Raw genomic sequence first — 15,717 nt, forward strand, 5'->3', positions numbered from 1 at the left:
TAAACATATTAAAGCTCAAACCCTAAAATATTTCATTATTATTCATAATAATAACAAATTATATTTATAATTTATATGCATTTCACTTGTAGCTGTAAGTCTAGGGATTACAACCAGTGAAAAAAAACTGGGGAAGGTATACATAAAATGTGTACACATTCAGACAGACTGTTTGAAAAAGAAAAAGAAAAATCAATGTGTCTCTTTATGAATGTGTTTATGCGTTACTGATTGACATAATTGCCCTCTTCTACACCCATCCATGTAATATTGCTCTATTTCTGCAAACATCCGACTGAATTAACTAATGCCTGTAAGAACATCAGATCATGAAACGGTATACACGAATGGATCAAAGAGTGAGAATGTCTATAAACACTACCTTCCTGGTAAGCTCCATCTGCCATCACCAAATGGAGGATTTTAGGATACAAGTGCTGGTGCTCAGTTCCCAGAATGCTTTGCACCATGGTGGAGCCCATTGCAATGTTCTCATCTTCATCCTCATGAATTGCCTAAATAAACAAAGAAAATTCATACAAATAACAATCTAATACTGGATAAAGTCATGCAAACGGATTAAAGTCCATTTAAGTCCGATAATCCACCCAAAGATTACGTTCTTTCATCATTTACTCGCTTTCATGTTGCTACAAACTTGTAAGACTTCATTTCTTCTGAGGCAAAAAAAAAAAATGGTATTTTGAAGAACAGTTGGGTCCAAACAATATCTGATCCACAGAAAATCGTAGCAATATGAGGGTGAGTAAATGATGACAGAATTTTCATTTTTAGGTGAACCAACCATTTCAGTAAAGAATTCTAAGGTCATTTTGACCACAACTTCTTCATTTTAGAATTTTTGTTTTTGCAACTGGCAAATTACAGCAGTTTATTGCACTTCCAGTGTGACAACCCATATATAAAAAGCACCATAAGGCAGCACATTTAACATTCTTAAAGGTTAAGGACAACATCTGTATCTAATTCCCAGAATGAACCCCAAGGCTAAAAACAAAACTTAGATGAGTGTCCTCATCTCAGAAGTACATGGCTGCATTGTTATTTGTGGCGTTTTACCACTAAAGACCTCTTAGATATGCAGAATTTCCGCAATGCATTCAACCGGGCACAAAACCACGGAATCTCACTGGAGACATCGTGAGAGTTGACATTTAATCCAAGAGGAGGAACTCAGACCTTGATCTTGTTGTAGGCTTGGATGAAGTTCTCAAAGCCCATGGCCTGCTCTAGATGGAACCGCAGCTCCTCCAGACGACTGAAGATACTGTCCTGTTGCTCTAGGTCTTCATCGTCTTCTTCCTCACTGCCATCTGCACTCATACCCATGCACAGATATAAAGACATGCTATAATCTATCACTAAGTTCACACAGTAAGAGTACTGTTGTGGAACATTGGCTGATACTATGCTGACCTATGTCAGTATTGAAAGTGTTATTTGCCAGTGCCACTCCACACACTGTAGTCATACAAAGTCAATCAATCACCAGATTTAATTGGAAAGAACAATATCTTTAGCTCAATAAATATTTGTTTTCATTTCTAGGTTGCTTAGCAACAAAGTTTTGAACGTGATATTTGATTGTGGTGTATTTAGGGTGCAGTCCTATGGTGTTTGTGAATGCAGTCAGCAATTGTTCTGAGTTTTTATGCCTTGTTTTGAGCATTTATGGACATAGTTTTGTTTGTGGATGGTGTCAACATCTGTAATGTGTTCATAGATGTGGTTAGCTGTTGTGTTGTGTTTGTGAACATGACAGGCCTTTGAGTTGCATTTGAAGATGTTGTCCTACTTTTGCGGATACATTTGGCTGGTATGTTCACTGCTGTGCCGTGTTAGTTACGTCTAGCTATTGTACTGTTTTAGTGGATATGGTTAGATGTTGTTATGTGTTAGTGTTTGTATCTAGCAGTTGTGTGGTTTTAGAGGATATGGTTAGCTGTTGTGTCTAGTCGTTGAGCTGTGTTAGCAGTTGTGATGTTTTAACAGATATAGTTAGCTGCTGTGCTCCTTTAGAGGATAAGTTTAGCTATTGAGTTGTTTTAGCAGATACTGTTAGCTAGCATGTTGATTTAGTGGATGTTGTTGGCTGTTGTACTGTTTTAGCAGATATGGTTAGTTAGTTGTATTGCTCTATTAGCGGTTATATCTAGCTGTTGTGCTGTTTGAACGGATATAGTTAGCCGTTGTATTATATCAATAGTTGTGTCAATCTGTTACTCTGTGTTTCCGGATAAAGTTAGTTTTTGTCCTGTTTTGGAGGATGTGTTCAGCCTTTGTGCTCTATTCGTGGATACACAGCTGTAGTTGTTTATGGATGCAGTCGTGATTGCATTACCCGACTGCCACTCCTCATTGAGCTGGCCTTCACTGCTGTTCTGCTCTTCATCTTCCTCAACCTCCATTCCATTAGTAACTGGCCCTCCTGGCTCTTCCTCACCATGGCTAACATCCTCCTCTTCCTCAGCCATTTTATTAAAACACTCCTCTGGACTGCATTTGTCATCAACAGCACTAGCCAGCCCATTAAGAACAGCTGCTTCTTCATCGGCCAGGTTGCCATTGGATCCACCACCATCGTCCTCCTCTTCTTCGTCATCATCATCATCATCATCATCTTCACTGCGCTGCTCCTGGAGAAGCCTCTCCATAGATGCTCTGAGCTCCCTCAAATCTTCATCCTCATACACACTGAGACAGAGACAGGCATAAGTGAGGGTGTGTTTAGGTGAGTAGATACACATGCATTAAGTTATGTGTGCGTCTTACTCTTCAGGTTCAGACTGCTCATCCGCTTTATCCTCCAGATCCTCAATCTCCAGGTTGCTGTTGTTAGGAACGACGGCACCTTCAGTTTCTGCAGCAACACTGAACACTTTACTGAGGTCTGGTAAGGAGCACGTCCTCAACATCTGATACAAAACACAAGTGATTTCCTACATCACAAACCAGATACCCACACAAGAAATTGAAAACAGAAACATTCATGTTCTTATGAAACAACAAACAAAAAAAAGGTAACTATGTAACACTTCAAACGCAAAGCTCCCTCCCCAGTCCACTCAGATTGTTTATTAAAAATAAGGTGAAAAATGGCTCATCCTGCAATCTTCACGGTTGTCTTCATAGCCATGAGCATGTAAAAATTTGCACAAGTTCAAAATACTACTTTGTATCTAGGAGGTGCTGGAAGTTTATTCATGTGCTGTACTGTGCTGTAGCACCTGTGTCCCTGCATAGACAGGAGGATCCTAATGTTAGAAACAAGCATTTGAAGCTTATTTTTAACAACATCCCTGATCGTTTCCGTCTGACCTTCACAGTTTGTGCAGCACATCTCAGTGTGGATTGTTTTGTGAACCTGTCACAATGCAATGCAGGCTTTGCAAAGAGGTTGTCACTGAACGATGAGGCAGAGCCAACTATATCACACCCAATAGCAAACCTAAACGATATTACATGCGAAGAGGGCATTTACATGGAAGTCTTGAAGGCAGAGTGGCAAAAAGTGTCCCATTTAAAGCTAAATTTTAAAATGAAAAGAAAAAGTGCATGTTTGTTTTAGAAAGTTAATTTATTTATTTTTAGGAAAAAAATTGTTTTACATATGCATGGATAAATTGTTCTCAGTCAGAATAACATTTTTAAAAAACTCCTAGAATTTCCTTTCTTGTGTACTTAAACCCTTGTAAATTGATTCAAACAGCCACAGGATCTAATTTCCTAAATGACAACGATTCTCCTGTGTCTATTAAACCTCTGACAAAAAAAAATCACACTGGAATATTCAGATCTGTGGATGGCGCTGCCGCTGACCCAGAGAAAGCAGTTGTCATGCATGTACGAAAAAACTTTACAAACAGTCTTTTCAACATAATAACAGTATGGTTATTTCTGTTATAAATATTTAAATTATCACAGAAGTACTGGGATAAAAGTTTACAGTTCAGATATATACACTGATGTCTACAGTAGCAATCAAAATAGGGCAAATCACCTTTTGAAAGTAACTTGGCACTTCAAATAACAATTGTATCATTAGAAGTGTGTTAAAAATGTATTTGTCATTGAATCAGTCATTATATATTTAAAAGAAAATAAAGTTAAAAAATATGTGTATCTTTGGAACAGCACAGTGGTCAACTATTGTTGTTTTTATTTGTGTTTTATAAATACATAAAATGAAAAACGCTTATTCATCCAGTAATGAAATAAGTACTAAAAATGATTACTTCTACAGCATTTAATAATATTAGTTAATGATGATTTCCACATTTACTAAAACATTATTAAAATAAAAAGTTATATCTATTAATATTATTAAATGGACCTGAGCTAACAGGATGAGTTTTTTTTATTAACTAAAGCTAACAGCGATTAATAAATACTGTAAAAAATGTTTTGCATTATTAGTTAATGAATGGTAAAGATCTTATTGTAAAGTGTTACCAAAAAATTTTAATTTTAATGCACAGCTTTAGAGATGCACCGATGTATCGGCCACTTTCTTTTACTATTGGCCAATTGTTTAAAAACAGCTGATGATCAAGGCCGATTATATCCTGTCAATCAAAAGGGGACGGAAAAACGTGTCAGACTGCAACTCATGCTGTGTGTGAAGAAAATGTCTTGTGTTGAATTTAGAGCTGATTTATGGATGGATTTTTACCATTATAGCGTGGTTGTGTACACACACTGCCGACACATTTATGTCCAAAAACCATGTAAAAAAAAGTGAATTTTGCATAATAGGTCCCCTTTAAGAAAAAATCAAACATTGTCATCAAAAAACTAACTTATGATTACTTTTGGTGCAACAATCCAACATTATAAGTGGACTAAAAATGTAAAGAATACAGTTAGTCAACTTGAATTGGAATAAAAAATGCACAAGCACAGTCTCTAAGTCTCTAAGTTGTTCGATCTGAATCGTGCACAGGAATAAAACAACTTGGCTATTTAACACTCAGCAGGGACTTAAAATTGTCTCTACAGAGCAGAGGAGGGCTTTAATATCGGCGCAGTCATCCATCTCCACTACAGTCGTCAGTACAGAGACGCACTGTGTTCTCGCACTTGGACAGAAGAGGAGTGCTAAACTACTGTTTAAACAGACTGACAGCCTGTACTGAGAAAGACAGCATTTAGTGTGTGTGTGTGTGTCTGTGTGTGTGATCTGCTTGTCCAGTTGTCCAGAGAGTTGGGTGCAAGCAAGCCAGAAGGCCAAATGTGCGTGCGTGTTTGCGAAAGTGTGGGCATGGGTGTGAATGTTAATGTGCTTTTGTAAGGGCAAAGAAAAGAATTTGTGTATGTGCGCCTGTGGGGTGGGCGAAAAAATGTACACAGGCCAGCGCAAAGTCTTTTTGGTTTACTGGCACATCAAGGATGTGGAAGAATCACATTAATAACGCTCCACTCAGGAGCTCAAACACACAAACACACACATGCATTCAGCAGTCCTTCCAGCACAGATTTGCCCTGAGGCACATCCACACTCATACATATGTCTACCCCTGCATGCACACACCATTATGTGCACACAAACACAAATTTCAGGCTGTGGGAAAACAAATCACTGCAAAAAAAAAAAACTCAATGAGATACAAATCTGTGCTCCTCAATCATTCTGTGCTAAGTGCTATGCATTATCGAAGACTGCCATCTGTTTCTCCTGCTATAGTGCCATGCCATCTCTTTCTTCCTTATAGTCTTTCTCTAGCTCTTTCCAGAGCTCTCTTCCTCTCTCGCCTTGTCAAGTGTTTCTGAGATTCTGCTCTAATCAGTGTGATGAATAGTAGCAGTGTGGTCCTCCATGACTATGCTCTGTAATAATTTCTTATTTTTCAATTAAGAAAAACACACACACCGACATTTCTTCACAGTCCTTTGCAGTGTTGTTATTGTAAACTAAAACTATTAAAAATTGTGGTAACACTTTACAATAAGGTCCCGTTAGATAACGGTTAATGCATTAACTAATATTGACCAACAATGAGCAATACATTTGTTTTAGTATTTATTAATAGATAAATTATAGATTAATTAGATAATAAAATACAACTGCTCATTGTTAGCTCAGGTTCATTAAATAATATTTACAGATACAACTTTTGATGTTAATAATGTATTATTAAATGTTAATAATTATTAAATGTTGTTAAATGTTGAAATGTTGACCAAATGTTGACCTAAAATAAATTATTTTAAATTTTCATTGTTACTTTATGTTAGCTTATGTAACCTTATTTTAGTGTTCCCAAAATAGTTTTCTGTGACTGAAACAAAACTGATGTTAAATATAATATAAACATTAGATGAAAAGCACCAAAATCACTAAAACGGAAAAAAGATGTATAGAAATAAATATAAAAAAAACTAAGTGCCAAAAGCACATAACATTAGTAAAAAAATTTAAATGAAAACACAAAAATAAAAGCTAAGTCAAATAAAAATATTAATTAATAATATAATCCTTCATCAAGTAGAATTATGCAGAATTTTTCTTTGAAAATTCCTACAGGCCTTTCTGGTTTATCACCTGGTATTTCTCATTTTACATCCCACTGTGTGATTTATATGACTGATGACTAACACTCTTTTCCTGAGATGAAATAACAGACAGTTTTTAAAGGGATCATTTACCCCCCCAAAAAAATAATTCTGTCATTAATAATTCAAAATTTTCTAAAGAGACGCGGTCGCTTTAAATGATGAAAAGATTTAATTTAGGGGTTTATTCACATATAAACATTGATGAGCAAACGTAAACAGAAGCTCAGCTGAACCTGCTTGACGTGTGAGAACTAACCTTGCGAAACCTCAAATGTTTACCACAAGTGATGTGTGAGTAGATGAATGTTTATATTTGAATAAATGCCTAAATAAATTCAATCTATTCATTATATAAAGCAATTGTGTCTCTTCAGAAAATGTTGCACTAAACCGCTCAATAGTTAGTTTTACGATCTCTTCATGAACTTTTTGAAGCATCAAAGGGATAGTTGCGTAGCTGTCTATGGAGGAACAGAAAGCTCTCAGATTTCATCAAAAAGATCTTCATTTGTGTTCCTAAGATGAACAAAAGTCATTTTTGGGTGAACTATGCCTTTAACACCACAGATTCGTAAACAACAACAACCCAACCACAATGCTCCACTCACCAGGCTAAGGTCTGTAAACTTTCTTGAACCATCCAACCATCTGCCCCCTTGACCCTATTCCCTCCCTTTTTCTACAAGATCATATGTGATTTTACTCAGTACTAAGTGTGGTGTCATGTCAGCTAACTGCTGGGGTACCTCAGGGTTCGGTGCTCGGCCACCACCTCTTCTTGGCACAATATCGTTATGAATCTCAGCCTGCCCAATAGACATCACAGCCTGGATTAATGAACTTCAAACTCAACTTCAAATCCTTGTCTACCTATTCAGGAACCTGGGAATACCTTTGCAATATTGTTCTTGAAGTTCATTTGGTCTTCAAGCCCGCTTCTTTGCAGATTTGCAAGATTAGGAAAATTAGACACACAATATCTGAGCATACTCTTTGTTCAGGAACGTCATTTCCAGACTGTACTGCTTTTAGCTGACTTTAATGCATGTACATTCAAACCTCTCCAAATGATCCAGCATGCAGCGGCACATTTGGTCTTCAATGAACCCAAGAGAGTGGACATTACGCCTCTCTTTGTTTCACTTCACTGGCAGCCAGTTGCTGCACTCATCAAGTTCAAGGCACTGAGGCTTGCACACAGATAAGTCACTGTATCTGCACCCTTCTAACTACACTCACTTGAAAATGTATATTACCTCCAGAAATCAGTAGTCAGTACATCTGTTACTCACAGAGTCTTAGCTATATTTTAGAGCTGCACGATTATGACAAAAATCATAATTGCCGATTATTCCCTTGATATTGTAATTGCGATTATTAATTACGATTATCACAATTTACATTGAATATATATAGGCGTATTATAATATATGTTTACACAAAAATTGTTAACACACACACAAGTACTGTCCCCCTTTACTTAACATACACATAAATTGTAAGAATGACTCGTAGTAAAGACTACTAATAGATAAACATTAGGACTATGCTAAAGCAATTACATAGCAGTCCCAAACTAGTTTTTGTTAATACAATGTTTTACAATATACAGCGCGCGCTGCCGCATTTGCGCGTGCAATTGAAGAGTGTGCGCTACGAGCACAGTATAACGGGAAAGGACAATCAAGTATGTTTTCCTGAGGTGAAAGTCTTTTTATTTCAGCGTACACTTACGTCACTGCCTGGTATGTCATATTGTGCTGGGTTTTCTGAAGAAGTCGTGATTTGCCTCTCATAACATAATTATGCTCTAAACACACACACAGAGTGGATTTTCGCTCTTGTAATCGCGGCTTTGAACGATTACGTAATCGTGGCATCCGTAATCGTAATCGCAATTAGAAATTCGATTAATTGTGCAGCCCTACTATATTTCTGTACACTATACAACATTTGCTGGATTTTTGCCCCAATTCAAAGTCTGGACATGCTGACGCTAGTTGCCAAAAGTCAAAGCCTTTCTGCAATTTTTGGTGGTCGAAGTTGACAGATTTCAAAGAAAAACACGTAGTGCATGATGGGGACAGATTTTGTACTTTTTGGCTTAAGATTATGATTCCATCCAGTCGGAGGATATCAAACATATTTGATATTTTGAGCTGATTTTAGAACATTTACATTTTAGTATTATTTACATTTGTTATGTGTCTCTGAGCAAAGAAGCAAGTTTCTGCATGAGATTGTTGTGTTCAGAAAGTCTGATTGATTGTTCAGCGTGTGATTCCCTGTTTTTCTCTGTTACCAATTCAAGTGTATGAGTCCTAGTGTTTTAAGATCTGTTCAGATTTTAAACGTTGTGCAGTGTATTCCAACCTTCAGTACTTGAAGATTTGGACAGAGTTTAACTTAACTGTTTTGCAGTCTGAACTAACATGTGAGAGAAAGAAAACAGATAGGATTGAATGACAAAATGCCACACACTGAGGTCACCCACACACAAGTACAGTGGAGTTCCAATTGCGATGCTCACCTTTGGGTTGTTTGCATCGAAGAGGCCAGTGGAGAGGCCGATGAGGAGAGCGTTGTCATGGTGGCGGGAACGCAGAGGAGAGATAGAGCGGGAACGCGAGGTGACAGAGGAAGAGTCCTCCAATGAGGATTGGGCAGACAGGATGGCCAATGCTATTGTACGTCTGTGAGCTGGACTACTACTTAACTTCACAAACGAGGATTCATCTATTGGAAAAAGAAAGAAAGAGGTAAACAAAAACTTTTTTGGTTCTGGTTTTTGACAGTGGAGCTGCATTTAAACAGGCCTGCTTAAAGCTTCTGTGATTTAACATTGTTTAAAGGTAAATGTTTAAAAGTGGAAGCCAGGAGCTCTTTGGTTCATAATGAGACAAGCTTGTGTGAGAGGAAGATAAGGTGTCTTAGTATTGCATTGAGACTACCTGCAGGTTCAGGATGTTTCTCCTCTCTCTGCGGTATCTCTGAGCATTCTGCTTGTATTACTCTGCCCTCTGCTGGCCTAAGATAAAAAAAACAACAATGATTAAAGGGATAGTTTATCCAAATTATGAAAATTCTGTTATGTTCACTACTGTTCAAAGGTTTGGAGTTTGAAATGTTTCTTGAGCACCAAATCATGGGACACTTAAGACTGGAATAATGGCTGCTGAAAATTCAGTTTTACCATCACAGCAATAAGGCCTTTTTATTGGATTGGTTACAAATCACACAGGAAAGCGCAGTGGGATCAGCCAAGGACCATGAGCTGGGAATCATACTGTGGCCGTTTGAGGCATTGTTGCACTATATTCAATACAATATTTTTATATGCAATATATACAAGAATTTTTACCCCATTTTTTGATCAAATAAATGGAGCCTTGGTGAGCATAAGAAACTTCTTTCAAAAACATTTTAAAAAAATCTCACCAACCCCAAACTTTTGAATGGTAATGGTTGTGTTCCAAACGTGTGTGCTGTTACTGTAAGATTGCATTTCAGAAAAAAAGTGCTTACCGAGAAACTGGAGTGTAATTTGTCCATGCCTCCATTACTTCTGTTGGAGGCTGTTGTGATGTTTTCTGTGTGACTTCATCCAGAACTACTGACTCAATATCATCCACCACTGGAAGGACAGAGAAATGTGATTTTTTTAAAAACAAAATACAAATTTAAATATCATAAAATGGGCTACATAGCTATGTCTAATGCAGTCATATTCAGTGTAGTATTCTCACCCTCTGCCTCACTTTCTCCAGATTGAGACTTTTCTATCTCCTCTGGTGTTGGGGGGATTAGTTCCTGACTTTTAACCTCTGCGATGATTGGCACTGTCTCCTGACATGTCACTTCTTGTTTGGTATGGCCACTGACAAGCTGGCAGTGTTGAGGGAGAGGCACTTGTATGGCTTCATTAGTGGCATCTGACGCCTCTTCAAAGGGATTAAGGCTTTCTGATAAAAAGAAACAGAATTACAGGATTAACAGGAAGCTATTGTCAGTAAGACTGAGCACGTCATGAGAGCAAAAAACACACTGATTAAAGACTCACCAGTCAGTGTGTGGTCACAGGTGCTGGCAGGATCTAGTTTCTGAGTAAAGGACTGGAGCTCTGCCTCTTCCAACACCTTCAGAACCTCAGAGTCTGGACTCTGCGCCCAAGCCTTCCTTAGCCCCTCCCCCTGCCAAGCATCCATGCAAATGACTTCACCAACTGTTTTCTCTGAAACCAGTAAAAAATTGATTTTACTGCTTATAAATAAGACACCTATTTTACAGTATACAACAAATACACATGATGTTTGGGTTTCCAAAGCTCTGTTTGTTATTAAGCCGGTTGCTATAGAGTGGCTGGAGTCCCAGTGCATGTACTGTATTACAACACACCCTCCATGGTTACAAAACCAAACACTCTGTCTCCAGTACATAATCTATCCACTCTGGAAATATTAGGGATGTGTACAAATAATTGATTAGTCTTATTCTGCATTAATCGACTAGCAAAAACACTTTTCAAATTGACATCATATCCTGCTGTAGCCACCAATTTCCCATTGCAGCTCATCTACATTTTTGTCTTCATAATGGAATACATTGGATGGCACTATAAATATGTGATGCTGATGTAATGAGAGCTGATGGCGTGTGCTTTCAGATGCATCCAAGTGCTGCAATATTTTGATTCTTGTTGGTACATTATCTTCTCATTAGAGTCATGCAAAGTGATACAATAAACTCAGACACTTGTCACCTCGGCATCTGTGAGTGTCAGCAACTTGTGCTGCAGAGCACATTTTCTAAGTAGGCTAAGAAATTGACTTTTACAATTTTTTTTTACCATTGTTCTATTTTTCAGCAAATACTAAATGAAAATTTGATTATTATTTGTCAAATAGTTCCGCTGTAAAAACTACAGAATCCCAAGTATAAAGTTTACCCTCTAGTTGACTTGCTGTTGTGAGGCAGGTTTCTTCCAGTGTCTGCTGAGCCACAGACAGAAGAGGTGCACCATCAGTCTGCCATTTCTTCCTGTCTCCACTAGTGGGAGAATTCATCTCTGGAGATGCCACCTGAGAAACTGAGATAGGACAACAGAGAGGAAAAATCTAAGAAGAATGTGTGTTGTGCTCATATGAAATAAATCTCTAAAATAGGGATCGGCAATTGGCTTACGGAGGTGTATAATCACTGGCACATGACAAAAGCTAAAGTTCTATGCATTTCATTTAAACTTTTAACTTGCATATGGACGTACAGTATTGTGCAAAAGTCTTAAGGACGTTAGTATTTTCACACAAAAAAAGGTTTTAAGCCAGTTATTTATATATTTTGCTGTAGTGTGTCAGAAGGAAATATCAGTTTATGTTTACAAACACTCCTTTTGCCATTAATTGTAATAATCCAGTGAGATTTTTGTAAGCACAAGGAGTCTGATAATGCTCCACACGGAGATCTGATCTCACCATCATCGAGTCCATCTGGGATTACATGAAGAAACAGAAAAAGCTGAGACCGACTAAATACAGAAGAACAGTGCAACGTCTCCAAGACACTAAGAAAGTGTCACAGTACTGTATATTTTGAGGTAATCATTCCTCAGTCACACAGCCTGTTTTATCAAGTTAGGAGCTATATAAATACTATTAAACTAGTGCGACAAACCATTTGCGTGCTTCTGTGATTATCCCTCCACATGCCATAGGTTGCCAATCCCTGCTCTAAAGGATATGAATTTCATCCTTTATTACTGACTTACAACACAAGAAGAAAAACAGCAACTATTAAAACAATGCTTCTTCTGATTGGTCTTTAGTAATCACATAAAAAAGAAACAATAAAAGATGTTGAACCAAGGTCCCTGGCTCCAAGTCTTAAATTCAATTTGAACAAATTTAAGCTTATAAAATGTCTTAAATATCGTAAAAGGTCAAAAGTCTTGATTATCATTGCAAGAAGTCTTAAGTTTGGGTATGGGAAAATTAAACTTCAAAAAGCTATGGTTTAATTATTAAATAAATGTGCTGCACATTTCAAAGTAAAATTCCAATTTTATTCAAGCTCTAATTCATATGTTGTGATATATTGGTACATAAACCAACTTCAAACATATGCATATATTGAATAAAACACATATTGAGCATTTTAAACTTTAAATGAGCATTTTATACAGTTACCCCATTTTGCTGATAAGCTTGCTAATTAATTGGGTAAAATGTAAATGTGTGCCTCTGCCTGATTATATAGGATTGTTCAGAATGGACACACAGTATTAATTTGATTAGGTCTTAAAATGTCTTTTAAAAAAACAAAAAACAACTTAATTATAGACGTGTTTTACAGGCATAATAATAAAACCATAGTGATAAAATTGTTGTGTTTATACCTGCCAGAGATGCACAGGTCTCCTCCAGAGTTTGTTCAGCTACAGACAGTAAGGGTGGAGCTACAGCTTCCCATTTTCTCCTATCGCCAGCTGTGGGTGGCCTTTCCTCTGTGTCTGAAGGCTGAATTGGTTGAGGAGTGGGGCATGTTGCACTGCTGCAAGGTGTGGGATCTTTCTCAGCATCACCCTCGGTGGTCTGGACCTTCTGATTGAGTCTGCGTAGAATCTCCTTTTTGTCACTCTAAAAATAATAATAATAAAAACAATCTATATATAGATGTTCATTGGCAATTATTCAATAAATTGCTCTCTCAAATTAATATTACTTCTCACATACAATTACACATTTCCCACCTGTACACCAGATGTTTCTGCTTTAAGGGAGTCCTCTTTCATAGGAGAACTCTGCCCTGATGAAATCTACCAACAACAAAAAAAAGACAAATAACCATGAGATAGCCGTTCAAGGAAATAAAAGAAAACGTGTGATGATGACTAACCGCGCCCACGTCTTTCAGAGCAGCAGTCATGGAGATGGCTGGAGTGGAGGGTCTGGAGGAGGGTGTGGCTTTGGAAGCTGCTTCCTGAGGGGTGGGGTCAGGTGTCTGAGCGGGAGCGCCTCCAACAGCAGCCTTCACTCCCCGTGCAACAAGCTGCTTTGTCACAAAAGATAAGGCAGAACACAACACATAAGAGACGGATGAGCAGAGATGAGAAAGAAAAAGATTGGGAGAGAAAATGACATACGTGATCCTCCCACGCTTTCTTCTCTCTCTCGTATGCTTCTCTTCTCTTCTTTTCCAACTGCTCTTTAAGTACAGCAGCACGAGCCTTTGACTGGGCCTTGCAGTAAAACGGTGTTATTGTGAAATAGTTTTACAATTTGAAATAACATATTTTGTGTATTTTGATCAAATAAATTCAGCCTTGGTGAGCAAGAGACTTCTTTCAAATTAAAAAATAAATAAATCTTACCGACCCCAATCTTTTGAACGTTAGAGTATATCATTCAGTTTTTTAATTCTAAATATTATGCTGATAATATAATTTGAAATATATATATTTTTTAATTTTTATTAAATGTATAACCTTCAAAGCCTCAATCTTCTTCATCCTGAGCACTGCCTCTTCACATGACTCCTGACTGTCTGAGTCACTGTCACACTGAGAGAGATGGACCAAAAATTACAAAAATGCTGAAAAATAATAAAATAAAATAAAATCCCAACAAAATATAATAATGTATAAAAGCACTGAATCTGATGGGAATATATAATATTAAACATTAATATGTGTATTAGATACAGCTGACATGTCAGCAATAAATCTACAGTTGAAAGAAATGTCAAACATACAAAGAAATGTATGTGTGTGTGTATACCTTTTCTCCTCTGAGGCGGGCTTTGATCTGCTGACGCTCATTAAAGTTCTGTAGTCTTATCTGTCGTAATCTCGTCAAGTACTCCTGAGGAACACACAGATTGCGAATCATCTATCTCTTTATTCTTTTCCCATTGTCTCCTTTCAACAAATATGTACACACAAGAATATGGACAAGTCACATACTTCACATGAATTGGTGAAATATACTGGGAAAGAAAAACGACATTAAACATTCAAGCTGTAATGTGGGAACAGCAAACTCAAGAAATACTAGAGGTGAGCAGTTACAGCAGAAATCAAATTCATTGAATCCATTGATGAGGACCATAAAAAGCAGCGGTTAGATGGTCTTCAGCTGGAATCCTGAAGTTACACACATACCTCTTTAAAAGTAGTAAAAATAATGAAGGATCCAAAACAAAGGGTGCTGAAGAAGAATAACATCAAACAAAAAAATAGATACAAACCAAATGGGTAATTCTGAAGGAATGTGAAAAAAATGAAATGATGAACAGGAGGATTTCAGGGTGGGTCACGCTCACATACACCCAACACACTGTCCAGGGACTGGACAACAAATGCTGGTGAGCAGCTGTAGCAACTTTAGGTGGACACAACAACTTAAAATAAGGAACCGAGCAATGAGGGGTTCAAGTGATGTGATGAGTGAGGAGCATTGATTGGTCCCAGACAGGACTCCTACCTCCTCCTCTTTGTTCACTTGTGGTCTCCTGCATCGGGAGGAGTTTGTCCAGCTTGCAAAGATGGCAGCCAGGTTTTGTCGAGCCCCCTATTCACCCATTGGTTAAGCCGATATTACAAAAGCCACATCATTTTATGGAATATCAATCCCATCACTGACTTCAACACCCAAACATTCAGAAGTAATCAAGATTTTCAACATTTAATTTCCCTAGACTAAGCCACTAAGTGTCATGTCACCAGAGAGAAGTCTGTTGTTTTACTGGAAGATCGGGTAAAGGCATTTCGATTAAAAATTGGGGTCACATAAAAAAAAAATTGTACGCATTGATGAACCGTTCACAATAAGTTCAATAAGATGCCTTTAGAAAATAGATAGGGTGAATTTTAATTTCATGCCGACTATAAACTGAGGGACGAGTCAAATGATTTTCAGTGAGAATTGACATTCTGCCACAAACAGTGTTGATAAAGTACAGAACCCAGATCATTCCTTTAACCAGAAGAGATCGAGGTAAAAGACTCGTACCAGCTGTCCTTCCGCACGGACTTTATTCAGCATGGCTTCTCTTTTCCTCTGTAGAAACTCTTCCACCTGCTTATGCCTCTCTACCGACAGCTGATCTCGAAACCTACAGACAAGATAAAAGTGGATAAAAGATAAA

At 37.6% G+C, this 15,717-nt stretch overlaps 1 protein-coding gene across 5 annotated transcripts in view; it reads right to left on the minus strand.

Moving 5' to 3' along the window:
* nek1 (NIMA-related kinase 1) overlaps window positions 1-15,717 on the minus strand; it is a 39,298-nt gene that overhangs the window by 1,857 nt on the left and 21,724 nt on the right. For 3 of the 5 annotated variants that reach the window (XM_077220715.1, XM_077220716.1, XM_077220714.1), the window contains 18 exons: window positions 15,582-15,684; window positions 15,054-15,140; window positions 14,349-14,432; window positions 14,057-14,131; window positions 13,715-13,810; window positions 13,468-13,620; window positions 13,322-13,387; window positions 12,968-13,208; window positions 11,522-11,662; window positions 10,637-10,807; window positions 10,323-10,538; window positions 10,102-10,210; window positions 9,528-9,604; window positions 9,107-9,312; window positions 2,794-2,936; window positions 2,363-2,715; window positions 1,201-1,334; window positions 383-515 (listed from right to left, as the gene is read on the minus strand). In XM_077220715.1, coding sequence (XP_077076830.1) covers window positions 383-515; window positions 1,201-1,334; window positions 2,363-2,715; window positions 2,794-2,936; window positions 9,107-9,312; window positions 9,528-9,604; window positions 10,102-10,210; window positions 10,323-10,538; window positions 10,637-10,807; window positions 11,522-11,662; window positions 12,968-13,208; window positions 13,322-13,387; window positions 13,468-13,620; window positions 13,715-13,810; window positions 14,057-14,131; window positions 14,349-14,432; window positions 15,054-15,140; window positions 15,582-15,684 — 2,588 coding nt within the window. The remainder of the gene's footprint in view (window positions 1-382; window positions 516-1,200; window positions 1,335-2,362; window positions 2,716-2,793; window positions 2,937-9,106; window positions 9,313-9,527; window positions 9,605-10,101; window positions 10,211-10,322; window positions 10,539-10,636; window positions 10,808-11,521; window positions 11,663-12,967; window positions 13,209-13,321; window positions 13,388-13,467; window positions 13,621-13,714; window positions 13,811-14,056; window positions 14,132-14,348; window positions 14,433-15,053; window positions 15,141-15,581; window positions 15,685-15,717) is intronic. The other 2 variants (XM_077220717.1, XM_077220718.1) reach the window with 1 other exon arrangement.

Source organism: Siphateles boraxobius, unplaced genomic scaffold, assembly GCF_051911475.1.
Source record: "Siphateles boraxobius isolate OS27281-9 unplaced genomic scaffold, OSU_SipBor_1 8, whole genome shotgun sequence".
Taxonomy (NCBI): domain Eukaryota; kingdom Metazoa; phylum Chordata; class Actinopteri; order Cypriniformes; family Leuciscidae; genus Siphateles; species Siphateles boraxobius.